Source organism: Ascaphus truei, chromosome 12 (genome assembly GCF_040206685.1).
Source record: "Ascaphus truei isolate aAscTru1 chromosome 12, aAscTru1.hap1, whole genome shotgun sequence".
NCBI classification, from domain to species: Eukaryota; Metazoa; Chordata; class Amphibia; order Anura; family Ascaphidae; genus Ascaphus; species Ascaphus truei.
This window is the reverse complement of record NC_134494.1, coordinates 27,480,353-27,505,468: the sequence shown is the minus strand read 5'-3', so window position 1 is coordinate 27,505,468 and position 25,116 is coordinate 27,480,353. Positions and strand designations below refer to the sequence as shown.

Here is a 25,116-nt window from a genome sequence, read left to right as displayed (position 1 = left end):
TTGGGGTTCCTTACAATGCATCTGATCTCAGACGCTCTATTAGAGAGGGTTGGGGTTCCTTACAATGCATCTGATCTCAGACGCGCTATTAGAGAGGGTTGGGGTTCCTTAGAATACATCTGATCTCAGACGCGCTATTAGAGAGGGTTGGGGTTCCTTACAATACATCTGATCTCAGACGCGCTATTAGAGAGGGTTGGGGTTCCTTACAATGCATCTGATATCAGACGCGCTACTAGAGAGGGTTGGGGTTCCTTACAATGCATCTGATATCAGACACAATACTAGAGAGGGTTGGGGTTCCTTACAATGCATCTGATATCAGACGCGCTATTAGAGAGGGTTGGGGTTCTGCAGCATATCACAATATAATTATATATTACCAAAAAAAAGTTTAAAAAAAAAAAAAAAGCACTGCCCTAAGGTGATACACAGTAACTATCCAAAAGTAAAATAATGGTGATGATATGCATAGAGTTTTATACTTTTGTGTGTGCCTTTGCCTGCAGCGTTGAACCCTGTTGATTATCACGGATAGTTGGGGATACAATGTGACAGTGCTGTGTGCTGGGGCATAAAGGCTCCTCTCCCGGACACCCTGCCCCAGAGTGTGAGAGGCACAGACAAGCCGCTCTGCAAAGATCCCGCCTCCTTTCTTCACAACCATTGGTCTCTGCGCAGGGGGACGGAGGCTCCCATTGGCTGGCAGGCCCGTCACACTGCGCCCGCTGTGCCTGGGAACTGTGCTCAGCTTGCCTGGTCACTTTGTTGCAATGAGCAGCAGGAGCAGGAACAGCAGCAGCAGCAGCGCCCAACAAAGTTTGCAACACACCAACACTTCACCTCTGATTCCTGCAGAGCAGCTCTCTCCCCACCCCCTCTCACCCATGCAAGAGCTGCAGCTCCCCACAGCAGCTCATCCAATGGAAATATACCCAGGGCTGTAACACTGGGAAGAGCCACCAGCATTATTATTATCATTATTTTTTATTATTATTAGCACTGTGGCTGCTGGTTTTCCCCCCCTTCTTGTTTCTTTTTTTGTTGTTGTTGCTATATGGAGGGAGATGAGGATGGTTTGCACCAGGAAAACCAAAACACTAGTGTCCACTTGTGTGATCCTGAGTGGGATGACCAATATCATCTGCTTGCTGTATGTGGGCTGGGTCACTAACTACATCGCCAGTGTGTATGTGAGAGTCCAGGAGCCCGTCCCCGAGAAGAAGTTAGAGGAAGATAAGGGGGAAACTTTAAGGATTATTGAGCGACTGGACCGGTTGGAAAGTGTCATCAACCAGCACATCCAAGGTACAACCTTCATATTACCCCCTCTTACTGCCTATTGTTTGTGTGTGTGTGTGTGTGTGTGTGTGTGTGTGTGTGTGTGTGTATATCTATATCTGTGTGTGTGACACCTGCCCACATATACCTGGTACAACCATAATATTACCCCCTCCTACTGCCTATTGTGTGTGTGTGTGACACCTGCCCACATATACATGGTACAACCTTAATATTACCCCCTCTTACTGCCTATTGTGTGTGTGTGTGTGTGTGTGTATCTGCGTGTGTGACACCTGCCCACATATACCTGGTACAACCATAATATTACCCCCTCCTACTGCCTATTGTGTGTGTGTGTGACACCTGCCCACATATACATGGTACAACCTTAATATTACCCCCACTTACTGCCTATTATTTGTGTGTGTGTGTGTGTGTCAACTTACCACGTATACATGGTACATCCTTAATATTACCCCCTTACTGCCTATTATTTGTGTGTGTGTGTGTGTGTGTGTGTGTGTGTGTGTGTGTGTGTGTGTGACACCTGCCCACATATACATGGTACAACCTTAATATTAACCCCCCCTACTGCATAGTGTGTGTGTGTGTGTGTGTGTGTGTGTGTGTGTGTGTGTGTGTGTGTGTGTGTGTGTGTGTGTGTGTGTGTGTGTGTGTGTGTGTGTGTGTGTGTGTGTGTGTGTGTGTGTGCGTGCGTGTGTGTGAACTGCCCACGTATACATGGTACATCCTTAATATTACCCTCTCTTACTGCTTATTGTGTGTGTGCAACCTGCCCACATATACATGGTACTGTGTATCCTTTATATTAACAGGTATCACTGCTTATCATTATAATATATTAGCAGCATATTACTATATTAACACTTCTCTTACTGTATATATAGTCTCAAAGTTCAACCTTTTTTGAGACTTAGAAGGTATTGCTTATTTTAAATCTTTAAATCTTAATGTAAAGTACTGATTATATATATCTGATTTTACATATACACACACACACACACACACACACACACACACACACACACACACACACACACACACACACACACACACACACATTTTTATTTATTACATGTGCTCTTAAACCAACCCACAGAATGTCCAGCTTGTCTTAGTGCTGAGAATATTGTACAGATGTTTCTAGGCTTTAAGTTACTGCTTCCTATATGTAAAATATGTTCATCAACCCTAACAGACAAAGTGCACATAATTTATGTATCTATATGCTGTTCAGCCAACATAAACACACACAGCCTTTATTTTAGGGTATGCTAAAGTATATTTGTATCCAACCAACTTGGGCATTTTTTCTGATTATAAAATGTATATATATATGTCACCCACCGACATATTCAAACCTGTTTATAATATGTGGATGTTCTCATTAACCAGCTTATAAAATATACATTCTTTACATGAATATGTTGTTGATATTTTGTGTGTGTGTGTGTGTGTGTGTGTGTGTGTGTGTGTGTGTGTGTGTGTGTGTGTGTGTGTGTGTGTGTGTGTGTGTGTGTATATATATATATATATATATATAATTCATTCAAATATAGAATGAATAAGACATATTCTATTACCGCATTGTTTATATTTTTATATTCACATATTGAAGATACGGTGGAGACATCATGTTACGTTTGTGCTTAGAATTGTATATATCTTAAACATAAACAACCAATACATAAGGTTTCTACCCACTGAATCTTTAGCACACGAGTTTCAGATCTGTAAGCTTTATAACAAGTAATGCATGGACTTCAGCTAACTTATTTATATAACCAGTTGTACAAAGGAGAACTTTTATATGGCGTTCAACCAATAAACTCGGTACAAGGTGCAACCTTTGAATCAACTACATAGTCTTCAACTAACATAGAAGTTATGTTAACTGGATTAACGCAGCTATTTCTACTTAATTCTGTATATGAAAGCAACGTTCTTGGAAGGAAGAATTCCTTTCCCATTAGAAAATCAACCAGTTAACAGATACTGAATATCCCTGCACACCTTAAAATCCACCCCCCAATATGATTGTCCTCAAGGTATCCGGGGCCACCATCACTTGACCCATGTCAGGGCTGCCATGTTAGTTCAGGCAGATGCCTGATTCTGTGGTCTTTAACCCTGAGTAATAGCCAACCAACAACCAGCAAGAGTTTGATAGACAATGTGCAGCGAGGGTTTCGCAGTAGGGATTATTGGAGAGCTCCAGTAAATGCTTTTGGATTTCCTCTGTCTCAATAAAAACTTTGTGCAGTTGTAAGTCTGCCTAAATACTAAGTATTTTGCTTTATGTTGGAGTATGTTGATTTTTAAAGAGGGGATATGGAATATGAAATCCTGCTTTTAAATATTTTCTGATTGGATGGCAACTGGTAAGATATATGGTCTAACCCTCTTTGTGGTCGGTCATTCATGGTTTGCCGGATCTTTCTTGTTATCTCTTTTTAAACTCATGCAATATTTTGTAAATCAGTATTGTTTGACCTGAGGAAGAGAGTAGAGCTGTCGAAAACTTGTTTTATAATATCAATAGTTAGTCCAAATAAAAAAAAATGTACTGTATCACCTTATAGTACTCATTTACTCTGCACTATCTCACACAGCTATTTCTATTTAATTCATTGTTGTCTCTTAAAACTTGCTGCAAAGGGTTACTTTATCTGCCACCTGAGTCTTTGTAGAGGGTGCTACCTGTGCTTGTAAGCAGCATGCCAGTTGGGAGTCAGGAAACAGTCGGATCACCAAGCAGATTACACAGGGGTACAAGCACATGACAAAACTGCAGTCCCAGTGCTAAGCAGTTTTTGGCTGCAAAACAGAGCTTACAATACAGCCTTTGCTTGTAACTAGATGCCAGTGTATTTGGAGATGTCTCAATGAAGAAGAGATTACAATCTAATTTGGATACTGTACCAAAGACGAAACTAGATAATAATTTTGCCTTAGGTTTTTTTTTACGGAGGCCACATCTGCCCCTTATTTGACAGCCAATAACTACTGTACTCACTGTTGTCAAAAACAGTCATCTTTCTGCACCCCCTAAATCCCTATATTGGTTTATGTGTTGTCTCATCTTCTTAAGAATTGCTTTTGCGTTCTTTTACTGCCACATTTCTACTTCACGTAGGGCGCAGTCCCAGATCGGACCGAAGGGAACTAATGAGATGTTAAGTAGGTGTTAAAATTTAAGACAAGTAGATTTGTAAGAATATTAGAAAAATCGGGAAATTCTCCATTTACAACTGGAAGACACTGGAGGGAAGGGGCGAGTCAGTATTTTTTCCTCCACCTAAATCACACATTTATTTACACCACCGCATGTCAAATATCCCAAATAGACAAACAGGAGATAGAGCAGGGGAGAGATGAGGCAGAGATCAGTCCAAAATATTGCCCTCAACTGCTAAACAAGAGCCATCAAGCATGGCATATGGTCAGTAGCTACATGTTACCACATACTCAATCTTTCAATGTGTGGGGGGGGAGAGGCAGACTTGGTTGATAATCACTGTCATAATAACCTGCTTAAATTATATATAGCAGATTGCTTGTGGCTAAGCCTCCCCCAGCGCCTGCAGACAGCTGGATCACTCACTTGTGGACTGAGAGTTATTTATGGAGGTTGCATACATGTTTAATCTGTTGGAAGATACTTTGCCACACCGCAAGGTTCCTGCAGCCTTGATCTAGCAGGAAATCAGTTTCCTTTATAGAATCTGATACCTATCGATTAAGATATCTATCCCTTCCATGAGTTTCTTTTGGCTTAGAATGATTGCAGTCTTTGTGGATGGCTATTTAGGTGAATTTGTCAATATTTGAGCAGCGTAATTATTATTTTTTGTTTGTCAGCTAACAAATGCGTCCACTTAATAATCACATTTATTAAGCGCACGTCAAAGGGTTAAACAATATGAAAGAAAGAGCTACTAATTAGGAACATCATACACTAGTGGAAGGGGTAGTTACTGCGAAGCGATGGGGTGGATTTACTATAAATGGAGAAACGTCTTTGTCATATAACTGTGATGAGTATACCAGGTCTGTAGTGTGTAGAACAGAGCACAGCCAGTGACTTTCAACATTGAAAAGAAGAATACAAAATCCCAGGCAAACTCCACGATTAGCAGATCAGCTGTTTAATGCAAGCTTCCACAATACAGGGACTACATGAAGACACCTACGCGTTTCATGCCGAAGCACTTTGTCAAGGTACTCACATCTGGACATTTATTGGATTTATCTACAAGTTTATCACAGCGCCATATCTGATTTTTTGAGCGCCACTGTACCCACTGTCGAATTAATGAGTATACCAATTTACCTCAAGCCCCACCAAAGCACCTTCTTACCAGTGATTAAATGTTAATAGAAAGGTTATCGTGCCGTAGCAAGAAAATGTTTTTTTTGTTTTTTTAGAACTGTATTCATTCAAACGAGAACCCTGTTGTTGATTCTGTTAAGTATGTAATCAGGAAGAAAGGGGGGAAGCGAAAGTTGTATCTAGAAGAAAATATTTATGTTGGAAAGTTCCATGTTCCAAAATTAGTGGTATTTATCAAACATATTTTTCCCACGGATATAACTGAATTGGTTACAGCTCAGCACTGGGAGACCTTGTGTTTCAAATAGGATAAAACAAATATACATGTACAAAATAACGAGCAGCATTGATTGCTGCTTTAACACAACGTAATAACCTACCTGTATCTTGTTTATTGTGCTGTCAAGGGTTTAGAGGTCAGACAAGGGTTTAGAGGTCAGACAAGGGTTTAGAGGTCAGACAAGTCATAGGGTGGGGTTTGGAGGGCGCCTGTAATGTTTGTAAATTAATTCTGTATTGATTGATATTGTACCATGCTAACATTTAGAGCAGGGGTAGCCAACTCCAGTCCTCAAGAGCTACCAACAGGCCAGGTTTTCAGGATATCCCTGCTTCAGCACAGGTGGCTCAATCAGTGGCCCAGTCTTTGACTGAGCCACTGATTGGACCACCTGTGCAGAAGCAGGGATATCCTGAAAACCTGACCTGTTGGTAGCTCTGGGCAATTGGAGTTGGCCACCCCTGCTGTAGAGTGCAAAATAACGCAACGCAAGCACAGAATATATATAATACCAGTTTTCTTATGTGCAGTCTCTGTTGCTTGATATTTAAAGGAAGGACGAGATAGATGTTTGGATATTTGAAGGATTTCACATATAAGTTAATGATATTTTCTCTGTTGCCCTTAAAGTCCTTGAAAATTAGACATCTATAAAACTACATTTTCAAATGAGATCCAGTTGGACCCTTATTCTAAACTGTGATATACTGTATATTTACCAGAAGCACATGAACCAGCGAGGTCATTACAAACAAAGAAGCTCTCAGATGTTGGGTTATCACAGACCAATGCCCCGACTATTGCAGTACCTTATTGTAGCACAGCTACTTACTGGATTAGCACACTTAAATTTGTGTTTATACATAAGGCACTGCAAGTTACTATGTCTATACTATATCTAAATACATTGGGCTTATGACAACACTGCAGGGGTTAATTATCCTCTTACCACTTGAGATGTGTGCTCATTTGCATGTAATTTCCCAGAATCCCTTGCTGCAGTTGAAGCACTGTATGCTAAGAGGTAATGGTGAAAAGCAGGTTGCAGACCTGTCTGAGAGGTGTGAATATGGTCACGAATGATTTTTTCATTTGCTACTTGAGATAAGGAATCAACATATTGATTATCAATACACAGTCCACACATACAGTAGTAATATCATGTATATAAACGTATGTTGTTGTTGTTGTTTTTTTAAATATACATTTAAAAAAAGGTTGAATGCTCTTCAGTATGTACTGTATACAGTAAACTTAATGCAGGGGATAAACAATTTGGGGTATCACATGAATAGTTTATTTTCTTATCACTTGTGACCTTGGACCTCACATGAGAAAAAACCTTCCCGGTCCTTATTTAACAACTTTCAGACTAAATGCAAATAAATTATGCAGATGATGGGAGACCCAGGTACTGTATATAGCCATATAACAGATCTCTTGATTTCCTGTGGTTGTTAGCTAGTTGTACTGGATTCTTTGGAAGTGGAATTCAGCGTCCTCTGCTACTTTACTCTTTACAGGAGACTTTCTCCTATTAGAATGGGATAAGATTTGGTGAGTGCAGTTTTTTTTTCTAAGTGTAAAACAGATCATCCTCTATATGAGGTTTACAGAAATGATTGGTTTTCCACTTTGCCTGTCTGGAGTTAGATTTAGGTTTTGCATAGCAGGGCTTCCGCATGCCAGGGATAATGTCACAGTTATTTTAAAAAATCCATAGAAATATGTATATAGAACAGTGAGCCAAGACTAACATGGCAACACGGTAACTTAGGGGCTGAACGGACCAATGCTCTATGTATTGGCTTCCCACCTTAAGGTTATTATTCTAGCTACTTATGGTCATATACTGTAAATAGATGGTTTGTGTGTATGTTTATATATATATATATATATATATATATATATATATATATATTACAGTGTTCGACAAACCTATACATTTGCTCGCCCCGGGCGAGTGGATTTAACCCCCGGGCGAGTAAATATTGGCCAAAGCAGCACACGTTTGGTACTAGGTGGCGAGTAGATTTTTTTGTGTGGCGAGTAGATTTTTTGGTGATTTGTCAACCACTGTATATATATATATATATATATATATAAGTTGACGTCTGCCAACCGGTTACAATCCCAGTAACTGCAGTGTTGCATGATTTATACATTTACCTTATTCATTGTCAATGAGTTGAGTTACTCATGTTGATTATTATAGTTGTATATCTATTGCTTTGCCTATTATTTAAAGGAGTCCCTCCCCCCCCTCCCCTCCCCTCCCACACACAAACACTCACGGGTTTTGTTATTACATGAGTGCAAATCAGGCGGTCTCCTGAGCTGCACAGGGTTAATTTCAGCTCTGGTTACCCCTGGTTCCCGAGATACTAACCAGGAAAGGTGTTGCCAGTAGCATTTCCCCAAGGGGAAATAAAATAGTGTTTAAATTGCCTGTGTTACGTGGTCCAATAGGAAGCCGTGGTGTCATCTGGAGCAGCTTCCTATTGGATCGCGTAACGCAGGGATTTAAATACCAGGAAGTAACCGGTGGCACCTTTCCCTGTAAGGGGGTCCTTGAAGCTAACATTGTTCATCTCACCTGCATCCCACCTATGTTTTAACAAACAAAAAATTGGTGTGGCTCAAGCGTGGAATGCTTTTTTAATTAAGTACAGGCATATCCCGCATTAACGTACGCAATGGGACCGGAGCATGTATGTAAAGCGAAAATGTACTTGAAGTGAAGCACTACCTTTTCCCCACTAATCGATGCATGTACTGTACTGCATCATATACGTGCATAACTGATGTAAATAACGCATGTGTAACAGGCGCTATAGTCTTCCCGCTTGCACACAGCTTCAGTACAGGTGGGGAGCCGGTATTGCTGTTCAGAACGTGCTGACAGGCGCATGCGTGAGCTGCCGTTTGCCTATTGGGCGATATGTCCTTCCTCGCGAGTGTACTTAAAGTGAGTGGCCTTAAAGCGGGGTATGCCTGTATACTAACACGTACAAAATATCCCACGATTTACTGTTTCAAAGATGTCTTACATAAAATAGATGTTCTAAATATACCAGATCCTGTAGTTACAGGTGTTTAGAGACACTTAGATTATTGGCACGTAGAGTGTACAAGTAAAAAAAAACAACTATTTAATCTTTCAGCATCTGCACTTAATATAAGAAACTTGTTTATGAATATTCCCCGCACAGTACAAAGAAAGGTGAGACAAGGTAATAAAAAAAACATATGAAATAAAGTAGCAAGCTATCACATACTGATACAGAAGGTGAAACGTTCGTCGTATGGAGGAGTTTACATTCTATTAGGGATAATAAAAAGGCAGGAACATTTTAGAAAGCAGATCTCGATCACCCAGAAAGTGTATACAGTCACCATCAGGATGTTAATTCATCTTACCAAATACAAACAGCCTTAATGGAAGGTTCATGTCCAGACAAGGATTTGGGAAGTCCCATCAGGAAACATTATTTATCCAATGTACCATTTGGTGAATGTTTAGACTTCACTATTTCTTGTTGTAATTTCTGGAAAGGAACTTTTCTCCTTATTATTTAAGTGATTCAATGTCCGATTAAAATGTATTGTTTTTAGTGTTTTAGAAGCCTGGATTACAGTTTGTACATTTTATGGTATTAGGTCAACAACAAAGTATAACAGGAACCATTGGCATTGAAAGAGTCAAACAATAATAAACCAGATGGGCATCATTTGAATTCTACTTATATCAATTTGCCTCTGGAGTAGTAGAAGCCCATAATACACTAATAGCTCTATATCATATTACAGGAGGTGCATCATTGTATCGTATGGTATAGTTACATAGTTACATAGAAGATTGAAAAAAGACCCATGTCCATCAAGTTCAGCCTATGGACACACAAAGATTCTATAATAATAATTACCTGGACTTGCTTTCTGTTGGGACTCTTATTCTTTATCTACAAGATGCTATAACCATGGACTGGCTTAGGTATTTGAAACAAGATTGATACTCAGATATTAAAGTCATCTGTTATTGTGAAAAAGCGAAGACAGGATCCTATACCACACTAAATAATACTGCTCTACTGAAAATTCAAAATCTTAAAAGATCCTACACCAATTCTAATAATATTACCATGGAAAGCACCAATTATGCCAAAAAGAGGCAGCCATTTATAAACCTTCAGAACACAGTTTAAGAATACATTTTCCTAAACACATAAAGCAGCTAAGATCAATCTATAACAGGGCAAGTGTTTAATGGCCAAAAAGAAATACAGGTAAAAGACAATAAGTGTGAGACAATGTATACAGGTGGTCCTCGGTATCCGACGGTCCGTTTTCCTTCAAACGGCTAATCCTATGCCACTTGATGCAGGACCGCCTGTACTAACATCTCCTCCATCGATTTCTCTGGGGGGGTACCCCATGGCTCTGTCCTGGGACCTCTTCTCTTTTCTCTGTACACACTTTCTCTAGGTGACCTTATAACATCTCTTGGGTTCATATATCCCCTCTATGCTGATGACACACAAATTTACTTTTCAACCCCTGACCTTACACCTGCTGTACAGACCAAAGTCTCTGAATGTCTCTCCGCTATATCATCCTGGATGGCCCTCCGCCATACGTTCTTCGTAGGCACCACTTAGATTGTAAGCTCCTCGGGGCAGGGACTTCCTTTCCTAATGTTACTTTTATGTCTCAAGCGCTTATTCCATTATGTGTTATATTATTATGTCCTTTCTATTACATAGTTACATTGTTACATATTAGATGAGGTTGAAAAAAGACATGCGGCCATCAAGTTCAACCTACAGTATGCTAAATGTAGACGACAGATACTTTATCCCGTATCTATAATTACTTATTGATCCAGAGGAAGCCAAACAAAAAACCCCAGTGAAACATCATCCAATGATATCTCATAAGGGGAAAATAAATTCCTTCCTGACTTCAAGAATTGTCAATCGGATTAATCCCTGGATCAACATCCTTCCCATGTTTACGTATTTGGTATATCCCTGTATACCTTCCCTTTCTACAAAGATGTCCAGCCTATTTTTGAACAAATCTATTGTATCTGCCATCACAGTCTCCATTACTGCTGTGACGCGCTATATACATGGATGGCGCTATATAAATAAAGACATACATATACTTTAAGTATATGTAAAATATATACTTTGTTTAATTGACTGTGGAAAGTTGGTGCCGGCATTTCGATGCACGTTAAGCGTAGGTAAAGGTGTGGTGTGGTATGTTATATTTCTGTACTAGTTCAAAAAGGTCCTGAAACTAAGGGGCTTATTCTGTAAGGTGTGATAGGGCAGATGACGTGCTACCACATGATATGTCCCATTGACTTTAATGGGACATTTCATGCGACACCATGTCATCAGCGCTATCACACCTTACAGAATAAGCCCCTAAGGATTTTTTTTTTAATACTGTTACTGTATTTTATTTCAATTACAAACCACTCTTCTTAGTCTACATACTGTATACTCCATAACGTAAAGTAGCATCATGTTCTGCTGAGGTGGTTGATATTATTATATCTTTGCCACTCATCCTTCGTTTTTATTGTTGGCTTAAGGGGACATTTGGGGTTTGGGCTTCAACTTTAGCACTGAGACTACTTGGTATGATTAGCCAAGATTGTCTTCATGCTTGTATAGGAACAGCCCTATACAATGGGAGCCTTTGGAAGACTCATCCATCTTATTAGTGGGACACTCATACAGTTTCCAATGTCTGGTTTTGTCAATGGCTAAGCAGGGCAAAGGTGGGGGAGATGTACTTAGAATTTACATTTGTCCTTTGCTCCGGGAGAGGCCTATAGAGCCAATACACTATTACATTACTTTGCTACTTCTTGCCTCTACTGCTGAATAGGGGAAACAGGGAAGATTTGTGTTGTGGAGGCTATGGAGCAGAGCAGCATAAAACTAAATGACAGTTCCACTTTTATTACTGGCGCACTTCACCGGTGGGATGGTCACAAAGGTGCTTTATTTTTGTAATATTTGCAGGGCTGTTATTTACAATTGCCTTGTTAATATCCTATCGGGCAGCCGGAAAGGAAAGTGTTGACATCATGGAATTAAGAATTCCGCAGGAGAAAAGAAAGATAAAATGTTCTGATTTAAAATTGGAACACATTAAATATTTTACTTAAAACAGGCTGGGTAGACAAGCAGCGGTTATACGTTTAGGTGTCCAGGTCTACACTGTACTTGCTGCAGGGCTCTTGAAATGGCGGCCCCAGGGGCCATAAGGACCTTTATACTGTAGTGCTGACGAGTATTCTAAAACAAATCTGGGGCAATCACCAACAAGACCCAGGAACATGCTGGGTACATGCTGGGTACATGCTGTGACATTTCTGCAGACAGACTAATGGCCCATCGGATTAACAGCGGGGGTCCTGGCAGTCCCATTCAAATTGAATGAGACTGCCAGGGACCCCTGCTGTGTTAATCCGATGGGCCATTAGTCTGTCTGCAGAAATGTCACTGAAATGTTTGCAGCATGTACCCAGCATGTACCTTGTTGGGGATAGCCCCAGATTTTCCAAGGCAAGTTTAAGGCAAGTTTTAGAATCCTCGTCGGCGCACCTGTACGACTCTTTGCCTGTCTCTGTGTCTGCCTATGCTAATTTCATATTAGTTACTTTGGCAGCCCAGTGTAATTTTTCAAACTGAAACTCACTTGTAAGTTAAGGTAATGTTCAAATGTGGAAATAAAATAATTTATACGTTTTTTACTGTATCTAAAATGACATTGCAATAAGCTTGTGGCCTTAGTCCTTTGGAGAACCAGTTGAAGAGCCCTGCTGTACAGGAAAACATCACATACAATAGCTCTCTCAGGAATTACTTCTATTAGGAGCACTTCACAATGGCATTGAGAGAGTTGCACTGATGTGAAGATTATAGCTATAGGTCTCTTATATTTCCTTATTGCATTACATAATTACCGACCCCCCTTTCCTTATCTGTTAGCTTAACTACTACAGCCAGACTTTAGTAATCAGACCGGGTGGGGGGAGGGGGGGGGGGGTCCCATGCATTTACCATCATGTTTCCTTTGTCTTTTACTGACAATATAATTCAATAGCCTGCTTGAATTACACAATGTGTTTTGTAGTCTTTTTGTTTAACAGATAAATGCAACACACAAAGAATGTTTTAATAGGGCTAAGGCGGACATGCCATCAACACCAATGCTTTTAACTGGAAATGGGGATCAGAATGTTGACCCTTGTATATTTGTCTTTTGCTTAAAGAGGCAATCCAAGGTGTCATATTATTGGGGGAATTTTTTTATATAGGGTTGAAGCAGGGGGTCTCTGGAGCTGAACCAGTTAATTTCAGTTCCGGGGACCCCCTGCTTCCGCAGATACTTACCTGCGATTTAGGTGCTGGTAACCACTCTCCTCGTCTACCAGGGTTCATAATATCTCCTCTGTTAAGAGATTTCACGTCCTGCGGGCCAATAGGAAGTTGTGACATCATCGGCGCGGCTTCCTGTTGTCCCATGTGACACGGGAGCTTCAGACTTGAAAGCCCTGCACGCTGAGCCAGAGTAGCTACCGACACCTACTTTGGAGGTAAGGATCTCCGGAAGTAGGAGGTCACCAGAGCTGAAATGAATGGGGATCAGGATCAGGTCCGGAGACCCCCTGCTTAAATTATATATATATATGCAAATATAACTGTATGCTCATCTGCATGTCTTAGGCAGGTCTGCAACCCCGCCTTTCCCCATTATCACCCAGCATACAGCACTTCCACTGCAGCAAGGGATTCTGGGAAATGACATGCAAATGAGCACACAGTGCCACTTTTTGCCTCAATAACCATTTTTAACATGGTTCCCTATAGGCTTAAGCTTGCTGCATGGTCACAGCTTTGAGCACAGCCAGGGTTATATATTATATATATATATATATATATATATACATAACGTTAAAAAACGATTTGCCGGCTTGGATTGCTACTTTAAGTGATCAGTTCTTGATTTGGTGTTTGCGGTGTAGAATTTGCTGATTTGGGCAGCGCAGAGAGACCATCGAGTGCATTGTTGCAAAAAGAAAAGCGCATTAAATGGGAAAGGAAACAGACACCCAAGACAAATTATCAGCCGTAAACGTGACCACATCTTTCTTCCAAAAACCCCGAAAAAACACACCACAGCATTAATACAAGCTTTTCACCCTGATTTACCAATTCAAGCCAATCGTTATGACAGCCGTGCTCCCTTACGAAATAGAACCAATGCTACGGATTGAAGAAAAGAATCATTTTAATCGTGGTCTTGAATAATTTGTTGTGTATCAATCCCTGTGTTTGGATTACGAACTGCAGACACTTTCTGTAAATGCACGAGGTGTAAAGTACGGACGGATATATGAGTGAAAAAAACTGTCTAGAGATGTCTGCGGGACCACTCAGTCATATTATATTCAGTTGAGTAGGCTTTCTGAGTGCTGTTTTAGCAGCAGATCAAGCTGTTACATTATCCTCTTAATCTTTCAGGGGTCTATTCAATGGCTTTTGAAGGATCTTTTTGACTTTGCAGCTGTGCAAAGCCCAGTGATAACGTTTTATGTGGTATGTCTTCCATTCTCATCCAGGCCTTTGTGACTACATGCTGTGGTCATTAGGAAGACCCTTGTTGCAAGCACTGGGTTGGCTGGCGATCTCAAGGGGTTTGAAACATACAAAAAATGCAAATAGGGCGTGTTTGCATGACACAGGCAGGGAGCTCAGAGATCAAATAACACAGTAAACCCATCAACCAGTTTGATGGCCCTATTAAAGGAAAAAGAATGAAGAGCAACCATAAAATGTCAAGTGCGTAGTTTGCTATGTATTGCCTGTTGGTAATAAACTATGAATAACCTTCACAACCTGAACCGAACACCATACGATTGATTTGATACATTTAAGTGCAATTATTTGCACCAGTTTTTGCACAGGGGGACATTTGTGTAATTGATTACCCCAGACCCATTTGCATAATGCAAATGCATGTCAGTGTAACTTGGTTGAAGTTGAAGAATGGGACACTCCGGAATGTAAGACTCAGGATGCATCTCCATTACCATCATAAACCGACAATTAGAATAGCCAATATTCCGAAATGAGATTGAATCTAAAGAGTTTCATGCGTACATCATGAGCCTGGAGCAGTGGATTACCCGACCTTATTTTCCTGGAAGCTATTGTGCCAGTGGGGACGGAACCCTCTCCTCCCCCCAAACGTTTCACATTCTTTTGCAGCTTTTAATCTATCTACGAGTCATGACAGGTTATAAGGCTGAAGAGCAAAGTTGGAAAATTAGGGAAGTCTAATTATCTAGCATTTAACCTCCTCACTGCCAGAAGGGATTTACAACAGTTGTGTTTATATATTCAACTGACACTGTGTGCTCAGTTGCATGTCATTACCCAGAATCCCTGGCTGCAGTGAAAGCACTGAATGCTAAGAGATAATGGGGAAGAGCAGGGTTGCCGACCTCTCTGAGACATGTGAATGTGCTCACAAGTGGTATTTTTATATGTTGTACGGAAGATCCCTTAGCACTGATAGGTGGTCTCTAACATCGGGGGGCTCACCCGGTTGCTGGTAAAAAGGAATTTAAACTTTCAGTAGTTTTCTGATGACGTTTCGGAATGACTCTTGGTCGCTAAAGCGAGCCTTGACCCCACGGCCTATTGCGTGTACTCCAGGCAAGTAGACAAATACTTTCATGCCTGGTAGACAAAGCCCTTAAAAGTTTGGGAACCACAGGCTAATCAAAAATGTGGCATTCCATAGTTGCAGTGATTAATGGGAATAAAATGTACATATGAACATATGTATATATACATGTTTATATATAAAAAAGCAAAAATAGAAAATGCGGACTCCATAGCATAAATCTGTAAAATAGGTCCTGCACAATCCTGCTCCTGACGAAGTCACACCACGTTTATGTGACGAAATGCGTAGGGTTTCTTTGTGCTGGAGGGGTGTTTGCCAGGTGTTTATCCAAACTGTAAGCCTAGAGTGCTTGGGACCGTGGACACTGCAGCACTTGTTTCCTGGGGGAATTTTGACGTGCACTGGGAAGCGGAACTACGTCACTAGCAGTTCCACGAGGATGCCAGTGGGGTTTGGCCCAGTTTGTCGGTATATATATATCTATATATAATTTTTATCATTTTTATCTTTTAAAATGAAAAAAAAACACATTTATAAATCATCATCATCATCTTCAGCCCTTGTCCAATGATCTTCCAGCTACTGCGGTTGCAGTTTCTCTTCTCCACGTTGCTCCAAGACATTTTCTGGTTTCATCCTCCCATCTTACTATTGGTTGTCGTCTTGGTCTTTTTAATTTCCCATGGGATCCAGACGAGTATCATCTTTGTCGACCAATGATGTGCCTTTCCTTCATGTGATATGCCCGGCCCACTGCCATCTTAATTTGTATATTGATTTCATATTGTTTCTTTTATTTACCAGCCTACATACATATAGTAGATGTAGTTATCTCAGAATGTGCCTACACCTGTCACTGCAGGGTAGGTAATAGAATACAGAAGCACAGAATCTGCTAATAGTTACCTCAAGGGATTAAATAAAGAATGCAGCATAAGTCTACCGGAATGTATACAAAAATGCAGTATGTAATATATTAAATACTTGTTCATTTGTTCATGTCCAAACATATCTCAATTGATTGCCACCTGCTAACCTGCTAACCTGCTACAAATATATACTTTTTTTTTTTTAAAGCCTTTTTAGGAAAGCAGTTTTTTGTTGGTATTTTGTAGCGTCTCGGATTATTATGGAGAAATGTGTGAGATAAAATGTTATGTTAAGACTTGAGCACACCACGGTGATGAGTGTTCCTCTCCCAAATAAGGATTCTTCTTTACAGTTCATTGTTTAGTTCATTGTAAAATAGAACACAGCACAATCCACAAAATACAAGCCCTTGCTTGCATTGCTAGTCTTTAATATTAGGGGGGGGGGGAGAGGGGGAGTGGGAGTGTAATTACTAGGAAACACAAGGGTATGTATATCAAAGACCCCATGGTGCAAAATCTGTGCGAACCTTGGGCGAAAAGCAACCATTCAGACATATGAAGGGAAACAAATGTTGCTTTCTATTGAATTTGTCTGGAAGATACAGCTGGTAATGCTCATTGCTCTTGTTTTGCTGTAAGAAGTCTCCTACCAGCTAATGCACTAACATTACAAACCAAATTAGCAATGGCTTTTGCTTAATACAGGAGGGACATGTGACATTACATAACAATGCATTTGAGACCCATAAACAGGGAAGAAGAAAATTACTTGAAACTTGCTTTGCAGATGTTCTTTAATACTAAAGTCTGTAACGTCCCACGAGCTGGATTTCCAAAGGTCCTTGCAAACACAAGTGCACCTACTCGAGGTGTTTGAGAGCAACAATCAGTTGTTAATCACTTTATTTCAATATTAATAGTAATATTGCTGAGGGTGACCCTGTGCTGATTGCAAAGGAAAATTAAATACAATGTAGCCAAGAGACAAAGAACCCTGTCTCTCCACCTTTAAGACCCATCTTGAAACACACCACTTTAATCAAGCATTTGGGTAGCTCCGTTGGCTAGTACTATACATCTCATCTGCATTTACTGTACCATGACCCATTGCAGACGCACGTACCAGAACACCCTCCTACGGTCTCTGTAAGTTCGCTCTACTTACCACCTTGTAGATTGTAAGCTCTTCAGGGCAAGCATGAAGTGGATGTACATGTAGAGACGGGTGAAGGAATAGGAAAGTTCAGCATATGTAGCTAATCATAATAATACAGCTTAACCCAGTTATAGCGCGGTCCTCGGGGGGCCATCCGCGACCACTGCGTTATAAACGGGGTCGCGGGAAAAAAATGGCCGCCAAAATTAATTAATTTTTTTTTTTAATTTTTTTTTGTGGTGGTACTGTGTCCGCCGGAGGGGGAAACTGAGAACTCTCCCAGCGTTCCCAGACCCGGTGGGGCAGCGGCAACAGCACACAGCACTTACCCGGCATCTGGCAGCTCTTCTCCCTGTCTCTGCTTCCTGCTTCTGCTTCCATCTTGCGAGAGCAAGCTCCCTTAAAGAGACAGTGTGTCTCTGTGTGTGTGTGTGTGTGTGTGTGTGTGTGTGTGTGTGTGTGTGTGTGTGTATTTGACTGTGTGAGACTGTGTGTGTGTCAGTGTGTGTGTGTGCAGTGTGCTGTGTGTGTGCAGTGGGCTGTGAGTGTGTGCAGTGTGCTGTGAGTGTATACAGTGTGCTGTGAGTGTGTGCGCAGTGTGTGCAGTGTGTGCAGTGTGCTGTGAGTGTATGCAGTGTGCTGTGAATGTATGCAGTGTGCTGTGAATGTATGCAGTGTGCTGTGAGTGTGTGCTATGAGTGTATGCAGTGTGCTGTGTAGTGTGCTGTGTGTGTGCAGTGTGCTGTGAGTGTGTGTGTGCTGTGAGTGTATGAAGTGTGCTTTGAGTGTATGCAGTGTGCTGTGAGTGTGTGCAGTGTGCTGTGAGTGTGTGCAGTGTGCTGTGAGTGTGTGCAGTGTGCTGTGAATGTATGCAGTGTGCTGTGAGTGTGTGCAGTGTGCTGTGAGTGTATGCAGTGTTCTGTGAATGTATGCAGTGTGCAGTGAGTGTGTGCAGTGAGTGTGTGCAGTGTGTGTGAAAAAAAAACTTTAAATTTAAAAAAAAAATTACATTTTTTTTTTTAAATTCGGGGTCCACGCTCAAACCGCGTTATAACGGGGTTGAGCTGTACTACTAATGATAGTTTGTTCTTGTACAGCGCTGCTAGTTTTACATAGCGCTTTACAGAGACATTTTGCAGGCACAGGTCCCTGGCCTGTGGAGCGTACAATCTGTTTTTGTTGCCGGAGGCATAGGGAGGTAAAGTGACTTGCCCAAGGTCACAAGGAGCCAACACCGGGAATTGAACCAGGTTCAAATCAAACTCAGTGCCAGTCGGTGTCTTTACTAAGTGAGCCGCTCCTTCTCTCTAATTAAATGTTTCCTCCATGAGCTGTAATATAAGTTTAGTTTTATAGAATGGGAGAATGTCCCTAGTGATCCAATGATTGGAAGGGAGTTCCAGAGATAGGGTTCTGCAATTCGAACACAGCACGAAAGTAGAGACAAGTAGAGAAGGATGAAGACATACTCGAGAAGAGACGTCAGATTAGAGAGGAAGCAGAGATACAATGTAGAGTGAGACAGGTGTGTAATGTCTTGAAGGACAGGAGGAGAACACTGAAGATATTGCAAGAAGTATAGGGAGGATGCTTGTTCTTGCATTGTTTCCAAATAAGTCAATACCATGTTTTTGATCCGGTTTGGACCTGGGTTAGGGTAGGATGTGCTGAGCTGAGCTACGGTTCTGAATGATCCTAACCACATGAGATGGGGTGGGGGTCTTTGCTTTTAATTACCCAAACTCACCAATCCCTAATTTGTAGTATAATGATATAAGCATTAGAGATCATTGAGTTTGGGTAATTATAAGCAAAGACCAATTAAAGCCACAATATACAATAAAGGGACTTTTCCAAAGCCACAAGTAGCTGGAACTGGATTATTGTTTGATCTGCCATTCATTTGCTTTCAGTTCCCAACCGTGTGACTGTAAGCTCTTGAGTCTAGATATTCATTATCACTGTATTGTTCTGCAATACAAAGCAGAACGCGTGCAGCACCATGAAAATAAATAATAGTGATAACTATAATAATAGTAATAATAGCATTACACATCACACTGGTGCTAAAACGTCAGCATGTTATCACTGGCGTAAGACAAATGGATTTATCAGCTGATGTAAACCCCACAGAATTGAATCCATAAGGGTTTACCCTGGCATTGTGCTTTGCTCTGTTCAAAATCTGAATATTCATTTTCTGTAATATATGCAAATGACAAAGAAAAAAAATGAAGCTTGTAAAAAGTGTAACAGAGGAGCAGGGAGGCAGAGAGCGATTACTGTAATAACATTTATCAATCAGTCACCGTGTGACTTTATCTGTAGTCAGTCACTGATGCTTGGTAGATATCATAAGTAAGATGGCAACGGTCCGTTACGGGAAAAAACAACAACAATAAAGCAGAAACGGATTCCATGCATGATCTGACTGGGAGAATTATAACGAAAACAATAGTTATCACGTGCCTGAATATGATTGCAAAGAGTTCTATCAGATAGCAACTTACTCAACAGAATAAACAAGGAGTGGTTCATAGGACTGATCATTGACTGCTAGTTTTTTTTTTATGTCAATGTTTTTCTGAGTATATTAAAGATGCCAGGAAATAATTAACAACATTGAAAACAAGTGGAAATATTACATTGTATCAAGGAAAATAACTAAACGTTAGGTTAAACGGCACGACGGCTGCAAAATATCACTAACTGTCGTCGGATCAACTTCCATTGTGTGAACGATTACCAGTTTATCAGATTCATCAGTATATATTTAATAACCACATAGGGGTTGATCCACTTAATGCAGGGGTGGCTAACTCCAGTCTTCAAGAGCCACCAACAGGTCAGGTTTTCAAGATATCCCTGGTTTAGCACAGGTGACTCAATCAGTGGCTCATTCATTGATTGAGCCACTTATTGAGCTAACTGTGCAGAAGCAGGTATATTCTGAAAACCTGGCCTGCTGGTGGCCCTTGAGAACTGGGGTTGGCTACCCCTGACTTACTGTATATGTAAATAGTATACACAAGTGTCCGTAACCCATCCTCATGATTGGAAGTTAACTATGATTGATGACATAATAACAATTTTGCAGCTTAGAGAATTTGCCCATTATACAATTTTTGGGGTAAGTGGGAGTTTTGCAACTTAATGAATTGGCTCATAAGGCAGGGGAGTGCAAACTTTTTAAAGTCACGCCCCCCTGTCTCCTCTCCAACCTGTTCACGCCCCTCCTCCCCGGCTCTCCGACATCGCTCTCTCTGTGATGTCATGGCAACGTGACGTCGCGTGGTCATGGCGACGCATGTCTGGAGAAGCTGGTAAGAGGCAATTACAGAGGCCCCACACTCTCCCCCGCTCCCCCCGGCAATCAATTTAAATGTTGTGGGGAAGAGGGTGGGGCCTCTGTAAGCGCGGCGCTCCCCTTACAAAATTGCACCCCTCCCGCCCCCTGTTTGCGCACCCCTGCCATAATGGATCGTTTTTCTTGGTACCCAACTGGGGCAAGAAATGTGCACCAGATTTATCAAGGAGAAACTATCCCATTAAAACCAATCCTCTTTGATAACATGAGTAGACTGGCCCTCCCAGCCTTTCCACTAAATAATTAACAAAGTGTTCTGATGACTTCGGTGTTTTGTAGCTCAACATAAAAGAAAATATTTTTGTTTTAAAAGAAAAGTGGGTTACATACAGTAATTACATAATAAATGAGACATATGTCCATGGAGTCTGGCCTTGTATGTTACATTTTGATGACAGAAACGTATCCTATATCTGTACTTAGCGTATATTTACCCAGAGGAAGGCAATCATAACCCCCCCAGTGAAACATGATACAATGCTGTCTTATTCTTTCTTGACAAATAATGGCAATCAGATTTCTCCCTGGATCAACATCCTTCACATGTTAACTTATTTGTTATGACCCTGTATACCTTCCCTTTCTAAGAAGATGTCCAACCTTTTTTTGTACAAATCTATTGCATCTGCCATCCCAGTCTCCGTGGGTAAGGAGGAGGGCCGCTACATTTTTAGTCTGCCCGGGGGAACGGTAATATCTCAGTCCAGCCCTGATTGTACCTCCTTTTATACGAGGCTTTGAATAATAACTCAAGGGCAGGTAGGACCGAATCGTGATCTACATCGCCCAATAAATGTGAGGGTTTTTGCAACAGAATTTAGAGTGCCTGGGTTTGCGTAGGATAATGTATATATAGTGATGAGATCACATGAGTCTCCCCAAAGGTGACTCCCCAAAACGGTCTCCCCACCATGCTCCCCCTTTACTGCTCCTGTCCACTAAACCAGCGTGGACAGAGTTAATTACATCAATAAAGGACAGGCACAGCTTGAAAAGCCTGGAGTTTGTCACCTCCCCAAACCCCCAGCATTTTTCCTAGGTATGTCTACCCACATTTCTACCAAACAATCTCTGGGACATAACACCTGAGTCGCCCACAAAGGCGGTAGCCAAAGGGTGTCACCACTGGCTGATTTTTGGCGATGTAATAGCTGTTCTATTGCATTCGTAAACTCACCAACCCTCTCATTCCCTGTACCCAATGTTTTAACTTACCCTGCCTATAGATTGTAAGCTCCTTAAGTCAGGGCCTCTTCAAACACAACCCATTGCAGGCCCGCCCCTCCTACCTCTATAACACAATCTATAATGCCTTTGCTCTCTTACAGTTACAGTTTAATGTCACTGTTATTAATTATTATTAACGAGAAATGATTTCCATTCTAGTGGTTGTTGTTTCTTTCACAAATCCAGTGGCAGATTTCCCACTAGGCCCGGGCCTAGGGCGGCAACATTTTTGGGGCGGCAAAACTGTCTGCCCCATATACATTTGCTGTGCTCTTGGCCCTTTCAAATGATGCCGCGGACGTCACCAATGCCATGTCACTCGGCGTCTCGTTGCCATGGCAATGCGACGTCGCCTCATCAAATGGTGTCATGATGCTGGGTTACCATGGCAACACGACCCAGTGCGACATCACGTTGGTGATGTCCGCGGTGTCATTTGACGCTGCGGTTCAGAAGGAGGGCGGCAGCAAGGAGGCGGGCGCCACAGCCCTGAGGCGGCGGATTTTCAAATCTGCCGCTGCAGAACTCGAAGGCATATTTATCGAGTAGTAACAAAGGAGGGAGAGGGATTAGGTGGTATGATACCGTTTATTGGACCAACAAGTAGGTGATACGTACAAGCTTTCCAACCTCTCAGGGTTTTTCATTGGGTATATGGAAGGACCCTGAGAGGTTGGAAAGCTTGTAACATGTCAACTACTTGTTTGTCCAATAAAAGATGTCTTACCACCTACTCCCTCTCCCTCCTTTGTTACTACATGGAAAAAAATACCAACACGGCGACCCAGCCTTCTGCTACCCAGCCTTCTGCTACCCAGCCTTCTGCTACAAAGCCTTCTGCTACCCAGCCTTCTGCTACAAAGCCTTCTGCTACCCAGCCTTCTGCTACCCAGCCTTCTGCTACAAAGCCTTCTGCTACCCAGCCTTCTGCTACAAAGCCTTCTGCTACCCAGCCTTCTGCTACCCAGCCTTCTGCTACAAAGCCTTCTGCTACCCAGCCTTCTGCTACAAAGCCTTCTGCTACCCAGCCTTCTGCTACCCAGCCTTCTGCTACAAAGCCTTCTGCTACCCAGCCTTCTGCTACAAAGCCTTCTGCTACCCAGCCTTCTGCTACAAAGCCTTCTGCTACCCAGCCTTCTGCTACAAAGCCTTCTGCTACCCAGCCTTCTGCTACCCAGCCTTCTGCTACAAAGCCTTCTGCTACCCAGCCTTCTGCTACAAAGCCTTCTGCTACCCAGCCTTCTGCTACCCAGCCTTCTGCTACAAAGCCTTCTGCTACCCAGCCTTCTGCTACAAAGCCTTCTGCTACCCAGCCTTCTGCTACCCAGCCTTCTGCTACAAAGCCTTCTGCTACCCAGCCTTCTGCTACAAAGCCTTCTGCTACCCAGCCTTCTGCTACAAAGCCTTCTGCTACCCAGTCTTCTTTGCTATTTATCGAGTAGTAATTTTTGTACCAAGAGACTGGGTTCTCTTGACATATTCTTTCTGAACATGGCAGCGTCCGGCTGCATTTAACACTAATGTGTTATATACAGATGTAGCCAGCCGCAGCTTTCAATGTCCCCGGGGTCGCGGCATTTTGATATTCTTCCCGCGGCTCCGGGGGACATGAAGTCTGGCTACATCTTATACCTTATTCAAACAAAAACAATGCAGAATTGCTTAGAGACAAAAAGCGTAGCGAGCGCAGGGTGTAAAGTATTTTTTTTTAAAAATCTGGTTGGAATGGGCATATTTATTTAACAGGAATTTAGAGATAAAACAAAGAATAACACCAGATATCAAATAGGGTTTTGTAACAGGGACTTATCCCTGTTTAAATAAAGCAGCCTCACAGCTCTGAGAATCCAGCAGAGAGATTAATCAGCCATTCAATTAACTAGTCTCCACCTGGACTAATGAGAGCTCTGTAAAAAGCCTAATGTGAGACACAGAAGATGGATTCCCTTAGCTCACATTTGGGCTGACAGAAGGAGAGCAGAGAAGCCTGCACACAGACACTGTCTTGAGCACAAGGCTGTGCTGAGATCAAGACACCCAGACACCTATATTTCCTGGACACAGAGGACCTAGGAACCTGCCAGAGACTGACACGGAGGGCCACCTGCTTAAGGTACTTCCTGAGACTTTGGGGTGATAGGCTGGTAATGGGAATATCCCTCCAGTCCTGCAGATAGGGTCTGGGGAAGTAAGTTAGCCCTTACACAGGGATAGGGGTTTGTTATTTTGTTGTTTTTGCATGTTTTGCCTGGATAAAGGAACAGGCTCATATATATATATATATATATATATATATATATATATATATATATATATATATATATATATATATATATATATATATATATATATATATATATATATATATATATATATATACATACACACACACACACACACACACACACACACACATATACCTCTGCACAAGTCTCTTACAGGTCTACTCTACATGTTTATTATGGGAAAGATAATTGGGTATTATGCCCAATAGTTTGCCAGTAGGGGATTGTGCGATCTGGTAAAGGAGATCTTTTGAGAGTCTCCCTGCTGCAAAACCTAAGCAAGCATCATGTTTTTTAACCACTTGATTGCATTGCTGGTCCCTTCGGCAGCCAAGAGATTAAAGTATATACAACCCCCGCTGCTTTTAATGGGATTTCTTTGATCATTCTGGTGCATTTCACCATTTAGTTTGTAGCCTGGAGACTTTAATTATAAACCCACAATATGACTAACTAACTGATAACAAAATCTTTGAATACTCTGTATGCTGCTCCTTTAAACCGCATCTCTGTTTAATAGGAAGATACATGATTCCATTTATTCCATTAAAGTGAATGTGGTATTTGAATT

General features: G+C 41.5%; 1 protein-coding gene across 1 annotated transcript in view; it reads left to right on the top strand.

Annotated features, from left to right (window-relative positions):
* Positions 1-758: 758 nt before the first annotated feature.
* GALNT18 (polypeptide N-acetylgalactosaminyltransferase 18) overlaps positions 759-25,116 on the top strand; it is a 308,353-nt gene continuing 283,995 nt past the window's right edge. Inside the window, exon 1 of the mRNA XM_075567108.1 lies at positions 759-1,308. Coding sequence (XP_075423223.1) covers positions 1,068-1,308 — 241 coding nt within the window. The 5' untranslated portion in view covers positions 759-1,067. The remainder of the gene's footprint in view (positions 1,309-25,116) is intronic.